Source organism: Humulus lupulus, chromosome 8 (assembly GCF_963169125.1).
Source record: "Humulus lupulus chromosome 8, drHumLupu1.1, whole genome shotgun sequence".
NCBI classification, from domain to species: domain Eukaryota; kingdom Viridiplantae; phylum Streptophyta; class Magnoliopsida; order Rosales; family Cannabaceae; genus Humulus; species Humulus lupulus.
This window is the reverse complement of record NC_084800.1, coordinates 66,281,212-66,303,809: the sequence shown is the minus strand read 5'-3', so window position 1 is coordinate 66,303,809 and position 22,598 is coordinate 66,281,212. Positions and strand designations below refer to the sequence as shown.

The 22,598-nt window shown below is 36.6% G+C and overlaps 1 protein-coding gene across 1 annotated transcript; it reads right to left on the bottom strand.

The window, feature by feature from the left end:
- Window positions 1-16,109: 16,109 nt before the first annotated feature.
- Window positions 16,110-17,355, bottom strand: LOC133793849 (uncharacterized). Its single transcript, XM_062231103.1, has 2 exons — window positions 17,190-17,355; window positions 16,110-17,114 (listed from the first exon to the last, which is right to left on the bottom strand). Exons 1-2 carry the CDS (start codon window positions 17,238-17,240, stop codon window positions 16,299-16,301), a joined length of 867 nt encoding a protein of 288 aa, XP_062087087.1. The 5' UTR covers window positions 17,241-17,355; the 3' UTR covers window positions 16,110-16,298.
- Between the last annotated feature and the right edge of the window lie 5,243 nt (window positions 17,356-22,598).

Below are 22,598 nucleotides of genomic sequence, written 5' to 3'. Positions count from 1 at the left end.
CCAGGCAAAGACGTTCTGGTTTTTCTTCAAGAATTTCACCAATCGTGCTTTGATTTCCACCTTTAACTCTTTCCCGACTTTGATTACTCTAGTCGGGTCCTCCTTATCTAGTAGGACTTTGTCAAGATCTTCGATTGGTCCTACTCCCATGACGTCATCCCCAAAGCGAGGATCGATGTCGTCTCCCTCACTTTGTGAAACTTGCTATAATAACAAATCTTCATTAAAAGGAGCCCTCGACTCCAGTAGAATGTTTCTCTCAACGTCAACTTCCATGTTGACAACCTCATCGGTTCCTTCACCCTCTTCGCAGCAGGTTACTATCATGTTGTTTATGCATGGTCCTTTCTTTGCCTTGGCTACTGACACATTATAGCATTCTCATGCCTCCCTTTGGTTACCCTGCACGCATCCTTGCCCTGCGGTGGTGGGGAACTTTAAAGATAGATGCCAGATAGATACTATTGCGTGTAATGCCATCAGGAGGGGTCTCCCGAGTACCACATTGTAAGCTGATGAACAATCTACCATCAGGAACTCTGTCATCACAGTTACGTGCCTGGGGGCATTCCCCACTGTGACCGGTAGTTTGATAGTTCCTGCTGGTGCTAGGCATTCTACTATGAACCCATATATCACTTAGGAACACGGTGCAGGTCCTTGACCGTGAGCTTCATCTTCTCGAGGGATGATTTATATATTATATCGACCGAGCTTCCCATATCCACCAAGCATCTCTTCACTTGGGCATTGGCGATTTGAATGGTAAGGACCAGAGGGTCATTGTGGGGGTACCTCACGTGTCTGGCGTCATCTCCTGTAAAAGTGAGAGTTTCACTTTCATACTTTGGATTCTTTGGAGACCTCTCCTCGACTTCCATACACTGGGAAGACTCCCCTGCCTCATGCCTGAGGGTCCATGCATATCGCTCACGAGCATTGTTACTGTTGCCTGCTATGTGGGGTCCTCCGCATATGGTATCCAGTGTGAAGTCTACAGCTGCTGACTCAAGTGGTGGACTCCTCTGTCTTTGGAATTCTGAATTCCTACTTGGGGTCTCAGTCTTGCCTCGGTACCTCAAGAGTTTTCCTGATCGGAGAATAAATTCTATCTCATCCTTTAATTGTTTGCACTCATTTGTGTCGTGCCCATAATCTTTATGGAAATGACAAAACTTGTTTGTGTCCTTCTTTCCTTCTGAGTACAAGGGGGTGGCTTTTGATACGGTACCTCCTGGTATGTTGCCAAGTAAATGTCAGCCCTTGATGTTGTCAGGATGGTATAATTTGTGAACCTGGGCTGGTAGGGTTGATGCTTAGCTTGTTTGTCGGCTAGTGCAGACTTAGCTTTCTTCTCTCCACCCTGCTCAACCCCTGAGGTATTCCTCTTCTTATCGTTGCCCCCACTGCCGCCCTGAGGATTTTAGCCATTTTTATTCGCCTTGACAGTGGTCAGGTGGTTTATGCCTTTTTCTTCCTTCATGATAGCATCATCTAGCTTCATGTATTTTTCGGCTCGGTCTAGGAACTCTTGCAAGGTATTGATAGGGTTCCTGTGTATACTATCCCACAAGGGACTACGATAAATTATCCCTGCCGAGATGGAAACAAACTTTCCTTCATCTCCTACCGTGGACGCTCGGTTTGCCTCTCTCATGAATCTTTGAATGTAGTCTTTCAGGGATTCGTCTTTCCCTTGCTTGATGTCAGCTAACTGATTGGCATAAACTAGTTGAATCCGCCCGACACTAAAGACCTTACATAATTCTTTCCTGAACTTTTCCCAGGAAGTGATGGATCCAAGTTTAAACTTCCAATACCATTCCTGAGCTGAGTCAGAGAGAGTGGTAGGGAATACCCTGCACCTATAATCATGTTCGACACCGAGTAACTCCATCTGATCCTCAAACTTCCCAATATGCCGTACCGGATCCTCATTCCCAATGTATGTAGGAAGTTTCGGGGTCTTGTATTTCGGTGGTGGTTGGGCAGCTTGGATCTTGGCATTGAAAGGGCTCCCATTTCTATGAGCCAACTCGATATCTGAAGGTTTCTTTGTTAGACCTTGAACAACCATAACGAGTGCATCTATTTGAGCCTGCATTGCTGGTGGGATCGCTGCTCCTGATGGGGAGGATATCCCTAGTACCCCCTCCTCTTGAGCATTAGTCCTTCTGTTGATGACCTCCCTCAAATCCTGAGGTTGTACATCTTTCCCCGGCCTATCGAACACAATACTTGTGTTATTCTTCGGTTCCTTTCCCTTGCGAGATTGAGGGTGTAGGGGCAATAGGTTCGAATTGCCCTTGCCGGTGCGACCCGGCCCCCGAGCCTCTCCTCCTACATGACTTTGAGATTTGGAGTGGCCATTTCCATTCTTGTCATGCCTCTCAGATGTTTGACCCTCATCTCCCGCGTTAATTATTCGGTCCCCCTGGGAGAGGGCCTTCGGGTTGGTAATACTCCCACTCCTAGATGGAGTGTTATTCTTAGTCATGGAGGAGGCAGTCTTGGACTGTGCCTCTTCGTTGGGGAAAGTGGCTTTGAGAGTGTCCTTGGGGTCCTACTCCTCCTCTGGGACTCTCTGTTATTGTGGTCTTGCATTCCTACTGCTTTGGCCTGAGCCTCCCTCACCGCCTAAGCAGCAACTTCAGCATTAGCTCGGGCTAACTGAGTAGACGCCTCTAAGGCCACAGCGGCATCCTGGTGCCTCCAGTCAGCCTCTTGTTCCCTTTGGATCATCCTCTGGACCTGCTCATAGATCTCCCGTCTTTGTTGTTCCATAGTCACCCTTTGAAGGGAAATTTCTGCAGCAAAAGCCTCTTGCCTCACTAGAAATTGCGCCATCTCCTCTTAGTAAGCGTCCTGTGGATCTTCTGCATCAGGTTGATCTCCAACCTCCACCTGAGGTTCATTAATGGGATCTATGGGATCCTGGGTGGTGGAATCCATGGGAGTAGTCTTCTAGGTCTCACTAGGTTTTGGAGGCATCGTAAAAATGACGAAAGTGTGTTTCTTGATCTCGTACTCTCAATGAAAGTACCAAAATGTTGAACTGTGAAATGGGCCAACGGTCGTATGTACAATATACGACACTTTTTGAACGGAATAAGTAATATAAATGACAGAATACGATTATCTTAAGTAAACACACAGAAATTTATAGTGGTTCAGCCCTGTTCTGATGAACAATAATAACCTAATCCACTTAGTCTTTAGTATTGAGGTACTTCGACAATTACAAGTATGAACTCCAGAATTCACTTCTCATAAGAGTTTTTCCAGTCCCCAAAAAAAGAGAGTCCCCAAAAAAGTCCCAAAAAAGAAATCCTTTTTATGAAGCCCTGGGTCTTTTATTTATAGTACCCAGGGGCTGTTACACGATCAGTAGTACTGGAGATCGTGGTTTGGTACACGATCATGGAGAGTGGAGATACGTGTCCACCTTCCCACGATTATGAGATCGTGGGTCTTCTCTTATTTCTATAGATCGTGGTGGATGATGCACAATAAAAACATCTAGGAAATGCTACGTCTCTGTTGGTATGTCAGACTTAGGTGCTAGGCCCGACGACCAAAGCTTGGGTGCTGGACCTGTGACCTTCTGGGTGCTAGGCCTATTGATCTCAGTTTGAACGAGAGGAATTACTTCTCAGTGAAGTGTACTTGGGGGTTTAGGTCGACCACCCTATGGAGGATAAGGTCAGGCCGATCACCCCTAATGTCCTTGGGCATACTGGGCCGACCACCTTGGGGTAAGGTCAGGCCGACCACTACTAGGGGGTCAAGGCTTGCTTGGGCCGACCACCCCTAGGCGGTATAAGGCCTACCTGGGCCGACCATCCTTAGGGGGTTTAGGCTTGTCTCTAGCAGTGAATGTACATGTCCAGCCTGTCTTCAGGAACCCTTAAACCTAGGATGCTCTGATACCAAGTTGCAACGCCCTGGATAGCCAGGATCGCTACACTGTGTACTTATAAAAGTGCAAGACTTGCTAATCAAGTCATTAGTTTGAAAACATGTCACTAACATGAATGAGCTAGGGTTTAAAAGGTTTTGGTCTCAAAAGTTTCATTTTATATAATTAAACTGTTATATACATGGGATCCCAAAAGAAACAGAGTTAAAAGTTGGTTCACAGACTTCCAAAAATTACATGAACAACTGTTAGCCATACTAAGGCAAAATAGACAATCTCTGGGTCTCGCGTCCCTGCCTAAACCTCAACCGTGGCGGCCGAGCAGCTGGTCATGTACATTCTGCCTGCAGAGCTCTCCAATCAAGACTGATCAAGTCTACCCTTGCCTTTACCTGCACCATGTAGCACCCGTGAGCCAAGGCCCAGCAAGAAAACATGTGCAACACAAACAGTAAAAACAGATACATATTCACTAAGCATGAATTCTCATCATATAATCCACATTAATCAATCAGCATAAATTCAGAATCGTGGATACAATCAAACACTTATAACATTCATATCACATAATAATCAGGGCCGACAACTTAGGCCGCACCCTCTATTTACCCCACTGACTCCGGCCCGCTTAAACCGAGCTCAGTGCATATTAAGTTGTCCTTGGCTACCAGTGGCCAAGTCGCGCCCTGTGCGCTAGTGAAACCCTTGGAACCCTTAGGCCATTGGTTCACTAATTAGCTTGCATGGCATAATACCATCTTTTCAAGCATACACAATAGGGAACCCTTAGTCCCATGATATATAATCAACCAGGTGCAGTTTTCTTACCTTTGATCTTTACGATTTCGGATTACGAGCAACGCTCCTCAAGCACGATCTGTTCCCGAGCCTAAGCTTTTATCACCTAGTCACAACCAAGGTATAGGGTTCCATTAATATTCAAATTAGGGTTCCCAGTTACAAAACTAACTTCCGAGATATCGAATCCCACCAAGCACGGTGGTGAAATTGATCTCGAGCATTCTAGACCACATTCCCATGCCTAAAATCCCCAAAAGTTCAAGTGCACAACTAAGGGTTGTGGCCCTTGAAGCTTAGCCGTGGCCCTAGCCTCAAAATAGAACCAAGGACCACCCTGGCAAAGACACGCGTCGCGGCCCTTGCAATGGGCTCCGCGGCGCTCACCCCTGGCCGAGCCTCCTTGGCTCATCATCAACCTAGGGTCGCAGTGCTCTAGAACAGAGCCACGACCCTTCCCTTCATGCCCAGAAAACCCACCATTTCCAACGTCTAAACCTCACCTTAAGCCATCCCAAAGCTCCCCAATACAAAACCAATTAATCCCAACACCTTTAGAATGACTTAAACAACATAATTCAACAAAAATACAACCCAAAAACCTACTAAAATCCCATTTCCAATTTCTGAAACTCAAGAACTTCAAACACTCAACCCAACCATTCAAACTCAGATTAAAACCTCTAAATCATGAATTGAGACTTTCCTCTCCTGCTGAACCACTTCACCAAGCCAAATCCAAGCTAATTCCCAAGCTTTTCTCCTTTATTCTGCCCTTAAACATCAAAAATCATATTTACCTCAAAACCCAACCAAAACCCAGAATTTCTAACCACAGAAAAGGAAATTCAGTGCTTACCTTAGTCCTAATTAGGTTTTTGATTAATTCCTGAGCTAAGCCTCTAAATTACTCCTGAATTCTTCTGAGTTCCCAGCTCAAATTCCAGCAATTCCCTTAAGATTTCAGTGTTTCTTTCCCTTGTGTTCCTTGAGAGAGAATAGAGAGGAAAGGCTGATAATAAAGGTCGGTTTACTTTTCTGTCTATTGTTTTCTAAAGCCTCAGCTTAGTCTTATCCCGTTAAGTTAATCCCGAGGCTCAGGGTGTCGGAAACATCCCCGAGGGCAAAATGTAAAATCCCCCAGTATTCCCGCCTAGACTTCCTAACCTCAAATATATCTCCATATATTTATTTTCATAACCCGATAGTCTAAATAACTACTCGATACCTAAAATAACCCTGACTTATCCAAAGTCAGCTATTAAGCCCTGTTGTGACTTTTTCCCCGCTAACTAGCCCTAAGATCGCCTCGAGTCGTGCTCTGCTGACCTACCCACATAATAATGTGGTTCTCACAATTATCATATATACATATCACATTAATACCAATATAATCATACAAGCATTATTAATCATATAATTGTGCATTTAATACAATAAAATCATTCAATTCACATTTAACCCAATAATGCCCTCCCGACACACTAATCAATGCCCTTAAGACTCATTAGCGAATTTGGGGTCGTTACAATATGTATATGTATAATGTGTTTTGTAGTCCTTGGGCATATGACTTGTTTAGACAACAAGCCCCAAGAATATGTTTTTAGTCGCTTGGGCATATGACTTGCTTAGATAGCAAGTCCCAAGATTATTTATCATTTCATGGGTTAGAGTTATGATTTACCCTACCTCGACTAGTATATGACCTAGATGGGTTATCATATACTACCTTGTGATCTACCTACCTCAATTAGTAGACAGAGGACCTAGATGGTTTATCACATACCATGTTAATGAGTTAATGGCCATTAATATTGTAATCCTATATGATATATGTTTTTATAGTCATATGTTTTATAATATATGTTTATAATGTAGTTTTATGCTTATGATTTATGATGTATGTTTTTAGTAGATTTTCCTTACTAGGCATTAGGCTCACTCCTTTACTTTTAGCTTGATGCAGGAAAATAAATATGGAAGGCGGAAGGATTCTTGGCAGCTTGGCTTGTGTGTTAAGGATGAATGGACTGCGTGTCGATCGAGGACGACATCATTTATTTTTAGTCATTTAAATTATGTTTTTGATGTAATTCCGCAATTAGTATTTAAAGTTATGTTTTATGTTTTATAAACAATGGGATCCTATACCATATCAAATTTTTATTTTTATATTTTATTTTGTATTGGTACAATATTTTGGGCTTTCAATAAATTTATGTTGTTTCTTATGTATGTTTCCCAAAATAGTAGTTATGTCTAGTAGTTTTAATAGTCCAAGGTCTTAGAAATAGTTGGGTCATTACAACAACTGGAGGACATGAAATAGTCTCATTCATCGATGCATATTCTAGGTATAATCAAATAAGTATGCACCCTCCCGACGAGGAACATACTAGCTTCCGGAAAAACAAGGGATTGTGCTAATATAAGGTGATGCCATTCAGCTTGAAGAACACAGGAGCCACCTACCAGCGTTTAGTTAATGGCATGTTTCGAGACTTGATCATCAAAAATATGGAGGTATATGTAGATGACATGTTGGTCAAGTAAAAAGAAGTTGGAGAGCATTTTCGAGACTTAGAGGAATGCTTTGCAATACTTATAAAGTATAGCATGAAGTTAAACCCTCTCAAGTGCTCGTTTGGAGTTGGTTCTGGTAAGTTTCTCGGATACATAGTCAATTCACGTGGAATCGAGGCTAACCCCGAGAAGATCAAAGCATTGATCGACATGAAGTCACCTACCACAATCAAAGAAGTGCAAAGCTTAACAGGGAGTGTGGCTGCACTAAGTAGGTTCATATTGAAGTCAACGGACAAGTGTGTCCCCTTCTTTAACCTACTGAAGGGCAGCAAGAAGATCCAATTGACCAAGGAGTGCGAGAAAGCTTTTCATGCCTTGAAGGAGCATGTCTCTCAACCTTTCGTCCTAGCAAAGCCAATATATGGTGAAGTATTATTCAACACCGAGCATGCAATCGGTGCTACTTTGGTAAAAGAAGAGAACAGGGTGCAACACCCTGTGTACTATATCAGTAAAAGGCTAGTAGGTGTGGAGTCTAGGTATCCCCCTCTTGAAAAGCTAGCCTAATGTTTAATAATTGTCTCTCGAAAGCGTCATCCATACTTCCAAGCTCACTCGATCCGAGTCCTGATCGATCAACCGCTAAGACAAGTTCTTCAGAAACCAGAGGCCTCGGGATGATTACTCAAGTGGGCAGTGGAACTAGGACAGTTTGATATCACTTATCACTCAAGGATGGCGATAAAAGGACAAGCATTGGCAGACTTCATACTCGAAGGCACCAACCTTGAAGACCTTTCCTACCAATCGGAGAATGGAGATACTAAGAAGGAAGGAGATACTCCCGTATGGAAGCTATATGTTGATGGAGCATCCAATGAACACAATTCATGCACAGGAATCATACTGATTACTTCAGAGGATCATCAAATCCACTGCGCTCTCAGATTTGGATTAAATGCTTTAAAAAACGAGGTTGAGTACGAGGCATTATTAGCAGGGTTACACTTGTCTCGGGATGTGCATGCACAGTCCCTGGAGATATTCAATGATTCCCAATTAGTGGTGTACCTGAACAAGGCGAAGGGCTTGTTGACACAGTTCAAGAGATACTCGATTACACAAGTCCCAAGGGAGCAGAATGCCAATGCTGATACCTTAGCCAAGCTTGCCAGTGCCAAATATGCAGACACCTGAAGGTCGTTCCCATCGAATCCTTAGCGGAAAGAAGCATAGCCGAGCAGGAGGAAAATGTATTATTTTTTAATTATCTGTGTAATAGCCATTGTGCTTTACTGAATGAATGAATTTAATTTATTAAGTTTCACTTAATTCTTTAAATTTCTTAGAGAGATAGGTCCTAGGACCTTGTCATCAAATTATGGATCATGTTCGATTTTGGTTCTTGAGGAGCCTATCGACCCATACAATCCAAAAGAGAGACAAGTCCTAGGACCTTATCGTCAAATTATGGATCATGTTCGATCTTGGTTCTTGAGGAGCGTATCCACCCATACGATCCAAAAGAGAGATAGGTACTAGGACTTGTCGCCAAATTAATGGATCATGTTTGATCTTGGTTTTGAGGAGCCTATCCACCCATACGATCCAAAAGAGAGATAGCTGCTAGGACCTTGTCGTCAAATTATGGATCATGTTTGTTCTGGGTTCTTGAGGAGCCTATCGACCCATACGAACCAAAGAAGAGACTGATCCTAGGACCTTGTTGCCAAATTAATGGATCATGTTCGATCTTGGTTCTTGAGGAGCTTATCAACCCATACGATCCACAAGAGAGAAATGTCCTAGGACCTTGTCGCCAAATTATTTTATCATGTTCGATCCTGTTCTTGAGGAACCTATCGACCCATACAATAAACAAAAGAGACTGGTCCGAGGACCTGTCTCCATTATGGATCATGTTAGATCTTTGTTCTTGAGGAACCTATCGACCCATAAGATCTAAAAAGAGAGACCGATCCTGGACCTTGTCGCCAAATCATTTGATCATATTCGATCATGGTTCTTGAGGAACCTATCGACCCATGCGATCAACAAAATAGACTGGTCCAAGGACCAGTCACCATTATTTGATCACGTTCGATCCTAGTTCTTGAGGACCCTATCGACCTATACGATCAAAAAAGAGACTGGTCCGAAGACTAGTTGCCATCAACAGATCATAATTGAATCTGGTCCTTGAGAGACCAATCGATAATTTGATCTAAGACTTTTTTACAGGCTCAATTAGCCCATCTACACCCGATTGGTCCAACTTAGACACTCTTGACTACAATCATTATAACGAGTACATGAGAGATTACGTAGATCGTGATCAACACTTGCTACACAATCTGCATCTGTGTATAGGTATCATTACTATTGAGTATGAAACCATCACCTGACTACCAATGAGGGACAAACATTTGTTGCTTGCATCATTGGGTGAAAATGATAGTACTATGTGTCTAAATGCTCGAAGCAAGGCATGGTCAAGTAGAAAGTGACCAAGGCTTTTAAACCCATGATCACTTGGGGGGCATATAGTACATACCGATCGGGGTATACACGAGCATTGAGGGTGTGACCTTAAGTACTAAGCAAGCTTAAGTTTTTCTAGGACATTTCTTCAATATATGTTCCGAAAATGCAAAAAACAAAAACAAAAAAGGCATTGGTAGGGAGACTCCTAACCAAGTCTCTTATAGGGTGGTCGACCAGATCATCAACCCTATAGGGTGGTCGGCCTTTCACCCATGGGGTGGTCGACCTGTTTTGTTCATGGTACTTGGTGAAGTATCCTACTACTCACATTACCATGGTTGTTAGCATGAAAAATGTAAAAGAGTAAGGTTAGTATGGCACGTGAAATACATGTGTTCATAGTATACTGATACCTGAACCAATGAGGGTCATGAGTTGATATACTTAATAAGCATTGGAAATAAAAAATTTCAATTAATACACTGGGTACTAAAACAAAAAAGCATAAAGGCATAAAATGTCATATGTAAAAATTGTCAAGTACAAGGTGCCCCACCAATGGTATGAAAGGAAAGACCGAGAAAAAGACCAAAAGAAGACTAACCAGGGCGAGAAGTATCATCTGAAAGACCACCCCGAGCCTCGACAGCCTCACGAGCCAGACACTTCCTAAGTTCCTTCGTTCGTGTCTTCTCGGGAAGGAAATCCAAGTTCAAATCTTTGTTGGACTTCCAGATCAAGTAGAAGCAAGAGAAAGTTGTCTCTGAATACTCTTCTCGAGCCTTGTCACGGGCAGCCTTGACCTCTTGCTCCTTCTCGACAAGAACATCCTTCCGCAGTTGGTCCATGTCAGCTTTAAACTTCTCTTTCTCAGCTTCAGAACGTTGGAGCTGATCGACAAGTTTCCCCATTTATCCTGAGAGTCAACTCGGTCACTTCTTGCTGTTTGAGCTCTACGGTACTGCACAGAGTGTTAATCTCTTCATCTTTCAAAGCAATGTTTGCATCCCTAGAGCCAAGAACGCGCCTATGGTCCAACACCTCATGGAGGACATCTTCAAGCTCAGAACGAAGCTCCCTACCACGAACCAGATAGGCCAGTAGATGGGGGCATGTCTATTACTAAGGAGAAAAAAAATGAAGAAATCAAGGGAAAGATCTATATAGGGGGTCGGCCCAGTGAGACTAAGCTCAGACCGACCACCATATGACTCCCCTAGGCATGGAAAAATCGATCGAAGTCACAAAGAACGGTTAACCTAGGCCCTAAGCTTACAAAACGTGAAAGAAAGGGCATAGGTGGTCGGCCTACCACCTTAGGCTGACCACCCTTGGGATGCAAACTTTAGAAAAATTATAGAGGACTAAGGTTCAAGTCTCTAATAAAATATACAGTACAAGGAAGACCCCAAAGAGAGCAATAAAGAAGGAGAAATTTTTTTAGGGTCCTAGGTGGTTGGCCTATGCTTGGGCCGACCACCCTAGACCTTGGATCCCTGGAAATCGCCCAGGGAGTGTGGTAGTTGGCCCATGATGGAAACCCTAAGGTGCTCGGCCCATGATGGAATATGTACACCTGGAAGTCGCATAAGGCAAGGGAAATGCAAGGGAATCCCTAGAGGTGTTCGACCCATGATGGAAACCCTAGGGGTGGTAGGCCCATGATGGAATTTACATCCTTAGAAATTGCCCAACCCTAATGTTTACAAGCCTAAAAATCGTCAGGCTAGTGAATCTCAAAGAGTGGTTAGCCTAGGTCAGAGTTTTACAAACCTGGAAATCGCCAAGGGCATGAAGGTGGTCGGCCTATGGTTTTACAAGCCTGGACTTTTTGGATCGATCTTTTGGGGCGAACTTGTGAGGAGTGAACTCTGAGTTGATCTTTGTAATTGTCTATCGAGCGATTCAATACTAAATACTAAGTAGATTAGGTTATTACTGTTCAGAAGAACAGGGTTGAACCACTATAAAATTTATGTATTTATTTACGATATTTGTACCCTGTCGTATATTAGATTCATTTCATTCAAAATGTGTCATATATTGTACATACGACCGTTGGCCAATTTCACAGATCAACAAATGTTATGAAAAAAAAAACAGATTTATTAATTTTAATAAGTAGTTAAATATATTTGAATTTAGTAAAAAAATATAAGTGGGTTATGAACGAAAAAACATATTCATATTTTGATTAGTATTTGAATAATTTTTAATTTATTGATTATTTATAAATATTATTTGCTAATGTCTGGATATTTTGGGGAATTATTTTATGATATAAACAGGGTTTAAAATTTTTGGGTAGGCTAAAATGCAATCGTTATACTTTCGAAATTTCATCAAATGTAGAAACAATTATACATTTACTAAAAAATATTACTAATAAAATTAAACTTTAGAAATTATAATAGTCACTTAATTGGATTATTAAGAAAATTATAATATTTAACCATTTATAAAATAATTAATTTAATAATTTTTAAAATTAACAATAAAAAGTGAAATAATTAGTTACTATGAACCATTAATATAAATAACATCTTATGACAAATATAACTACACTAAAAAAAATTAAATAAATACTAAATTTTATAACTAATAAAGATGTCTACAAAATAAATAAAAAATTAGTCAAATGAATTGAACTTTAAAAAATAAAAAAAATTACTAATAATTTTTTTAACAAATACATTTGTCCCTTTATTGAATTATTAGTAAATAGTTAAATTAATAAATACAGTAAGAATTAAGTTAAGCTTTAAAAAAAAAATGATGGTTAAATTTGATATATAATTGTAAATTAAGCTTTCATAAATTTAACATTAATTTGAAGAAGAAAAAAAGTAAGTTTGATAATTAAAAAAAAGTAATTAATTTATTGGTTAATAAATATTAATGGAATAAATAAATATTAATCTTAACCAAAATAAAATGTTTAATAAATATAAATGTAATTATTAAAAAACATTTAATTTTAAATATTTTAAAATAAGAGCTTATAAAACATCATAATTTATTGGTGATATCATAAGACTTTATAAGACATCATAAAATAGCTAGCATAAGGAGATATATATTTTTTTATTGCTTTTTTTTTCTGTGATAAAATTTGATTACCAAAAATAGGATTGAAGTTTTATATATTATCACATAATCATAATTTTTTATTAAATATTTTTAATCACAAATAATCTTAGACTTGTTTGGAGAGGCTAAGTTAGTAAGGTTTCTTAAATACTTTTCTCCGAAGTTATGAGAACCATAGGTTAAATTACTGTAGTGTTAGCAGATGTGGCTAGAGCTGTGACAGTCAGAATCCCGTGATCCGTAAGGGGAAAGATCGGGTAAGCTGTGCAATCCCACACCGCCTGGGGAAGGTCAAGTGTGATGATTCTAAGACTGTGTAGGTATGGGACTACACAGTTGAAGATGGCTTAAATGGATTGATGAGTACTACCTATATCAGGAAGGTGCATCTTCTTTTCGGTAGCCCATCACTTGAGAACTCCATGGTTAAGCGTGCTTGACCTGGAGTAATCTAGGGATGGGTGACCTCCTGGGAAGTTTTCCCATGAAGTGTGCGAGTGAGGACAAAGCACGCTGGAAAGACTTGTCTTGGTTTGTAGGGCCAGTCGTCATTCCAGAAAGCAGCCATAGTGACGTGGGGCGTCACAAGAGCCCACGGTGGAGACGCTGGCGGTGATCCTCCACCATATCCTACTACAATCCCTACTTCATGTGAGTTAGGTAGTATATCCTAATGCTCTCTGTATTGGCACATTTTATGGCATCATCGTCCCAGCCGATGTATCCCTATATGTACAAAGCAAAATCATCCACATTACCTACGCAATATTCGTGGTCGATGTCGCCGCAGTCACAAGAACCACCATAACCGCAACAGGAAGACGATATGGAGAACGACACATCTGATTTAGAAGACTAGATTTATATTATTTTTAGTTAATTGTTACATTATATTAACAATAAGAATATTTGTTATTTTAATGAACTAATGTATAATATTTTTATTTTCAAATATATTTATTAATAATAATTTAAAGTCAAATTATTTATTTTCTAATTATTATAAAAAAAATTATTATTTAAAAAAATGTAGTCACCCCTAATAATCAACTATTAGAGGTGACACGTTGAGGCAAAAGAAAATAAATATTGCCACATGTAATAAACATTAAGGGCAACATCTCAAATATTAGAGGTGACGTAGTCGCCCCTAATAATAGACTTTTAGGGACAATAGGTGTGTTGCCCCTAAAAACCATTTTTGTTGTGGTTCAAAAGGTTGAGCTGATACTAATGGGTTCCCAAGAGCATCTCCAATAGAGTGCCAAAAAAGTGGTGCATTGCTATATTTAGAACATTTCAGTAAAAGTATTACTTCATTAGTGTTCTAAAAACTGTGTCAAATTTGACACATGCTAAAAGTTGCATGTGCTAAATTTGGCACCAATAAATCATTTTTTTATTGATCACATTTTTACTAATTATTATATTTTATTAATTATCAATTAATGACTAACCATATTGCTTTTTCTATTCGCATTTTTGGACAATAAAAAATGAAATAATATTAATTTTTGTATATTATCAATAAATATTAAATGAATTGTGGACATTTTTGTTTAATTTGCATCTTGTGCATTAGAACACAATTACAAATATTGAACCAAATGTAACATTGACTCAATTTTCGTGTCAAATTTGATACAAAATTTACTTCTTGCATTGGAGATAATCTTATGTTACAAAAAATGAGGCAAGTTTTGTCCATGGATTCCATTGCTTCAAGTTCCCAACAAGAATAAAACTCCATAAGCAGTTGACAAACCGAATCGAAAAGTTATAGGAAAAAAATGAAAAAGGTTAGGGTACCTAATTAGTTGAGTTTCACTGATGATCCTTAGAAATCTAATCTTGGTGTTTTTTTTTTTTTTTTTGGTGTTTCTCAAAATTATTTGTGGCATTTGGACATGATGGAGATGAATCTAATTTTGATATGGTTATGGGTTCTATTTGAGCTCTTGTGTATATAGGATCTTGGGTTTAAAAGTTTATTTGTGGTAATTGCTAAGTCCATTATTTGTGGCTTCGCCATTATTTCAGTAAAATGACTTTTCCTACTAAAAATAGAAAGAAATATCATTCTAATACATAATAATAAAAAATTATTCACATCACGTAAAAATATTGTACCATTAGTATATCATGCACACATGGGGTGTCTTGTCCCTAATTTTTTTCTTTCATAACAGTATTCATTATATAGTTATAATAAACCTCTCACAAGTTTTCGAGAAATTCTAAATAATTTGTAGTGCCAAAATAGAGTTCAAACAACATCAGCAATATAATAATTTTTCATAATATTTTTTTGAGATAATTGTGGCATAAATACCCAATATTTGAGTTTTGTACGCGGCATAGACCCAATGTTTATTTTTAGTGGCAAAAGTACCCAAAGTCAGTAAAACTGTAATTCCGTCAGTCTCCTCCGGTAGGCAGACACGTGTCACGTTTTTATTGGTCCAAATCATAATTATTTTTAAAATATTATTGAGTTGAACCAATCACGAAGTGACACGTGTTGGTCCAGTCATCACGAAACGGAACCTAACGGAGGAGGCTGACGGAATTACAGTTTTACTGACTTTGGGTACTTTTGCCACTAAAAATAAACATTGGGTCTATGCCGCGTACAAAACCCAAACATTAGGTACTTTTGCCGCAAATATCCCTATTTTTTTTTTTTATAAATGTGAGGATTTAACTTTTGTAAAAAAAATATGGGAATTTGACACACATTTAAAGTTCAAATGTGGAATTTTCAGAAGGTATATAATAGAAAACTACCATATGCAGATGCAGACTTTAATCGGCATGGACTATGCAGGGTGCTAGTGACAACTTGAAAATGTTTCAGAACCACGCCTCCTTGCTATTGAAAAAAAGAACAATGTTCTCTTATGTGCACAACACATGCTAACAATCAATAGTCTGCCGCTACTAATATCTTATTAGCGGCGGGTATCAGCGGTGGACCCCGCCATTACTTTATGTGACATAATCGAACACTAACACAAAATAACATTTATTGGCGTTGGGGATTCGCTGCGGGGTTCGCCGCTAGAGATTTTAATTTTTTTATTAAACTTTTTAATATTTTTTTAAATAAATTAATATTCACTAAATTTAAATATTTTTAAAACTAATTCATAATAAATTTTAATAAAATAACCAATTAATTAATTTAAAAATAACTAACATTAAAATTAATATATAATTTTAATATTTATCAAACAAACTAACTAATATCGATATTGTCATAATAAATAATTACACTGTCTTAATTTAATCAAAATACATACACTAATCACTAAATATAATCATTAAGGTTAAGTGGGTAATTCTACTTATCTTCAACATTCTGCTGTGGCTGTAGCAGTGGCTATGGCGGTAGCGGTGGCTGTGGCTGTGGTGGTGGTTGTGCCTGTGGCAGTGGTTGTGGTTGTGGCAATGAAGGAATATAAGCCTGCTGTGAAGATCATCCAAGTGTGAGGTCCCCAAACTGATCCTGAGGCTGTGGGCATATAAGGGTGGATAAAAACGGTTGCTTTTGTTGCTGCGATCCGCCCCCAAACTCACCATATCTAAAAGATGGTTGCTGCTGCGAGGAACCCCCAAGTTCATCATACCGAGAAAATGGTTGATATTGAGACGAACCCCCAACCTCACCATACCTAAGATTAGGATGTGGATGCTGCATCGATCCTCCTGGAAAGTCGATAAAGTTAAAATAGAGTGGAGGAGACTGGGAAGAGCGTCCAAACATGTATTGATTTTGATACTGCGGAGGTTGTTGCGACGACATATATGGTGGATACTGTGGAGGAGACTGGTACTGTTGTTGTGGTGGTCTATGAAGGTCAGGATGGGTGGTGTTACTCTGAGAAGACGTACCACCTTCAGATTGTGATGGCAAATACCTCTGTAGAAAGCTGTCAAATCGTGGGTCATACAGATTACTGGGTTTCTGAGGTGTCATCATCTGAATCATCTCACGCATTTCCTTCATCATTAGAGCCATAGTAGTCATATATTCATGAGGCGTAGAAGCAGTATGTGCTTGGGACTGACTTTGATTTGTAGAGCTGGAGGTTGACTTTCTCCCTTTCCCTTTCCCTTTCACCCTATAACCCACTCCTCTTTGGTAGTCAGATCTCTCCCCGAGGACTTTACTTAGTATCTCGTATTGATTGACCGCGGACGAATCAATGCTATATTCAGTACCAAACCCCTCACTCTGATGTTGAGACTGTCTTTCAAGCTGTGACCTCTCAAGCTCCACTGCCATTTTTTCCTGTATAAATGATACATTAGAAATACAAAACTAAGATAATTTTTCAAATATGAGAACACAATAATATTCACTTACATAATCTTTTCGGGCTGCCTCGTTGACAAAAGTTTTTGTCGATTTTTTCATATGAATATCCCTCCAAGTATCAACAAAATGCGCATCTGGGTGCTCCTATACAAATATAAAGAAAGTGTTTTAGAACGTGTTATTTTATAAAATTAAATTAACATCTTCACTTACATATTCGTGACGCTTAGCTACCAACGATTTTGTGCCTTGCGTTGTTACATACTTCATTTGTTTTCTGTTTGCCTTGTTTTTGGTGGAGCGAGCCAAAAATCTTTTGCTCAAAAACAACTCACAAATATCCTTCCATTTCTCCTTAGTGCAATGGTCAGGTGGCTTAGAGAGGACATTCTCCTAATCTTCTGGTCCAGCATAATGATTTTTAAAGTGTTTATGTCTGATGGTCTTTCTCTCACGATATCTTTCGCCCATCTCCTTATATACAGTTGTTAGAACTGACTCAGGTTGTGGATGACCATCTATATTATAATAATACTGCATTCAGAAAAAAAAATACTTTAGATGAATTTTTAAATAATGCCAATAAATACTTTAGAGCATAAGATTTGTAATTTCTTACACTCATCCGATCAACTACTTGATCCTTAAACTGTTGAGGTACATCAGCAAAATCCAAGTAATGTCCTGGACACAACATTGAGACTTGAGTGCCCAACATGCGAACAAAAGCTTGGTCTTCCTTCCCAACCACTTTGTTTGTCACATGATCAAGCTCTAGATCCAATGGTTTATTGGCTTTCTTTCTTCGTTCTTCAAGGGAATTGTTACTAGCAAGGCCACGACCCTTTCTTCTCGTCGGTGGGGCTTTAAATTTTTATAACAATGACCCATATTAGTATTGTTGTTATATTTCTCTAACAATATATTTTCCTAAAATAATTTCGATATGAAAAATATTTAACCTGACTCGCAGGATGGCGATACCCTAGAAGGATCTGGCGGGTCTCGACCACCACCATCTCCACCGTGATAAGTTGCTATATCAGCTGACATTATACTTCAATTTATAATTCTGTTACATAATGATTACAAATCATCTTCATTATATTTCAATATATACTTCTATTACATAATAATTATATACTAATTACGTACCACCACCAAAGTTGTTAAGCTACTGGCCCAGTAAATAAATAAGAGTAGTACTCTGCCCCAACAACCCAACAAAAACCTGAAAAAGGCCTAAACAAAAACCAAAACTAAAAAACGAAGAAAGAAATAATAGAGAAGACGAAGATTTCAAAAATATATATATACTCACTTGATTCGAATCAACAGAACATATATATATATATTTATATATATACACGCCACTTCTATCTGATTCCTCTGAAGCAGGAGAACCACGATCCGGCGGAACCACCTCTGAAGCAGGAGAAACACGATCCAGCGGAACCACCTCTGTAGCAGGAAAACCACGATCTGGCGGAACCACCTTCGAAAGTTCTGAAGGAGGAGAACCCAGGCGAGGAAGACGAAGACAGCCGGACCAAATGAGAGGTCCATCCAAATTTTTTTGTATATACAAAGTTATTACCGGCGGTGGGCCGCGGCTATTAATATTACCCGCGGCTAATAATATTATTAGCGGCGGATAGCCCGCCTCTAATAAAATTCTTCGCCGCTAATAATATTATTAGCGGCGGATAGTCCGCCTCTAATAATACTCATCCGCTGCTAATAATATTATTAGTGAGAGCAGAAAGTCCACCTCTAATAATATTTCCCCGTCGCTAATAATATTATTATTAGCAGCGGATAGTCCGCCTCCAATAATATTAATTATCTGCCGCTAATAATTCTAAATAATATTATCCGAGAAAACGAATATTTACCCTAAGGCGGACAATCCACCTCTAATAATTATAAATTCACCATTAATAATATTTTATATATATTTATTTAAATTTAAACAAAATTAGTGGCGACCCATATTCCGCGCTAATAACCTTCCCATTACAATTATACCGTCTCTAATATTAATTTTTGTTGTAATGTGCCTTCGTGTATTTGCTCTGATGTCATCCACCTTTTGCAAATTCATGTTCAGTCTCATGCATTAATTTAACTATTCTTTCTACTTTGAATATTTTTATATAATATATGATAGAATGTCATTAATTAATTAGAATTGTCAAAAAATTATAGTTCTAATTGATTCTAATTAAAGTTAATATTGAAAATAATTGATAAATATTTTCAATATGCTCTGTTAATTCCATATATTGAGTTACCCAATATTTCATATTATATAGATTGTTAAATATTTTGACATCAATTGTGGCAGAGATTTTGATAGAAGATCTAACCTATATAAATATACGTTTTTAGTCCCCAAACTCAATGCTCAATCTCATACTCCATTTAAAGAGCTACTGAGAGCTTGTAAATCATTTATCTCACTAATACTTTTTTTTTGTTTTTTTTTTTTTCAGATCTAAAGATATACTTTAAGGATTATATTTATTGTTCGTAATAACTATAACTACAATGATTAATTCTTTGTATATCTTGATCCAAAATAAAATAAAATAAAAATAATAAGAATAAGAATATTCTAGTTCTATTTTAGAGAGAGAATGGAATTTGAATATGTAATATTTTTAATTTACACAAGCAATTTATTATTGGACATATTTCAGTTCTTACATATATTTTTGCAGTGTATAGTAGTAACCTATCATCCCCACATGAATAAAAAAAAAAAAAAATACTGATTTAATAATGGTACCACTATTTCTTTTATTATCAATACTAATTAGATGCAACGCCACCAAATTTCTCGTTAAAAAAAACTAATAATGTGATAGTAGTAACATATTACCACCACATGAGTAAATAAAAAATAATTTTGTTAGTGGTAACATGTTATTACTATTTTTAGTAGATAACCATTTGATGTCCTGTGTTCTTATAAAGTATTGTTTTGGTACAATAATGTTTATTTGGTAAATTGTATTTTAAAATCACATATATTAGGAACCCTATATTTTAAAATCGTACATATTTGGTACCCTAAATCAAATTTAATTAATAAAATTTTACCAATTTAATCAAATTGCTATCAATTATATAAGTTCCAAATTTAAATTTAAGTATATAAGTTTCAAATTCAAATTTAATTGCTTAATTACATATAACTGATGACAGTTTGATCATATTGATAAAATTTTATATATTAAATCCAAATTTAGGGTACAAAAAATGTATGAATTTTATGTGCCATATAAGTACTATTGAAAAAAAAAAATACAAAAATAATACTTTGTAAAAACAAATGGTACAAAATGAGTAAATTCTCATTCTTTTATTATAAATATTAATTGGTTGCAACACCCCCTAAATTTCTATATAAGCACTGAACGTGACTAATACGCTATAAGAAACTATATTATATATCACATGGTTGGAAACATATTGATAGTTTTGGGTTGTATCAACATTGCATTAATTATATCCCAGTACTGAAAGATATATTTATATTTATAATAAATTTTCTATCTCTTCTATGTCCCACCAATTTTATTTTTTTTTGAGTGACCCACCAATTATTTTAAGACATCTCATTTATTTATAGTTAGGAAAAGAGAAAGTTATAAATAATTTAAATATATATTAAATAAATAAATAAAGTATCTTTAAATAATTAGTGGGACATGGAGGAGACAGGAAATTTAAGTACAAATAATTTTTTTTCATAATATAAAAGTGTAGATCACTAATTAGTTTAGGAATATTCCCTATTTATAAAAGATTCATTAGTGTATTTTGTCTTTTGTCTTTTGCATTTTGATTGTTTCTCTTCTTTATTAGTAATGAATTTCTATTTTGCATTTTGATTGTCTTTTGCACTTAGATAATTACTTTTTGTTTTTATTGCTTTTTATTGTTTCCATTTGTCATTATTTATTTAGATATTATTATTTTTTCACTGTGTTTTATTGATAAATATTTTTTGAAAATAATTGTATTTTTTTTTAAATACAATAAAGACTATTAATAATTAATCCTCTTAAATAGTTGTTTTGTTTATCAATCATTTTTGCCGTATTATAACATATGTTAGCTGATTTTTTGTATATATTTAATTTAATAAATAAATATCAAATAAGCATGTGTCCAACATTCTCTTTAAATTTTAATTATGGTATTTTAAATTATTCATAATTTCTTAAAAATTTGTAGAAAATCTCTTGTAACTACATTATACACTGTCATGTAAAAAGAAATATATTTGCAACTTATCAATGTACCAAAAGTACTAAAGTACCTATAAATAATGATTAAAAACAATTATTACTATAGTGGTACCCATATATATAATACATGATCTTAATTTTTATTAATTATATTTAAAAAGAAAAGATGTTATATTTTTTTTATTACTTATAATCACATATATAAATATAAATATATTCATATTTAATAGCACCAAACATTATAAATACATTATATATATCGTGTGTACAAATATTACTATGAATTTTGGCATTATGCTTTGATATTATCCTCTAGAAATTTATCTTCAAGAAAATCACTAATACATAAACCACTAATACATAAATATGTATGTATAAGATGAGTATGAACGTTCAAGCTAAATATGGCCACTCTTTTTTATCTTTTGTATTTATTTATTTAGTTTTCGTATATATCATTTTAATTAGTATTTATTTTGTATAACTTAATTATTATGATTTTGACCAGATAAAATCGTGATTGGAATACGATATAATGGCATAGATAATTTGCTTGTATTCTTTTGCAATAAAATAGGAGCAAAGAAAAGAAAGAATGTTTTCTTTTGAAAAAAATAGAAGAAGGAAAAAAAATTAATTGTTTAATATTAATATGTTACTTAAGATATTTAAAAAAAAAATGTTACTTACTTGAATTCTTCTGCAAAAAAATAAAAAAAAAATGTTACTTACTTGTATTCTTCTGCAAAAAAATAAAAAAAAATGTTACTTACTTGTATTCTTCTGCAAAAAAAATGTTACTTACTTATTGCAGAAGAATACAAGTAAGTAACATTTTTTTGTTTTTTAAAATATCTTAAGTAACATATTAAGATTAAACAATCAATCTTTTTTTCCTTCTTCTATTTTTTCAGAAGAAAACATTCTTTCTTTTCTTTACTCCTATTTTATTGCAAAAGAATACAAGAAAATTATCTATGCCATTATATCGTATTCCAATCACGATTTCATCTGGTCAAAATCATAATAATTAAGTTATACAAAATAAATACTAATTAAAATGATATATACGAAAACTAAATAAATAAATACAAAAGATAAAAAAAGGAGTGGCCATATTTAGCTTGAACGTTCATGCTCATCTTATACATACATATTTATGTATTAGTGGTTTATGTATTAGTGATTTTCTTGAAGA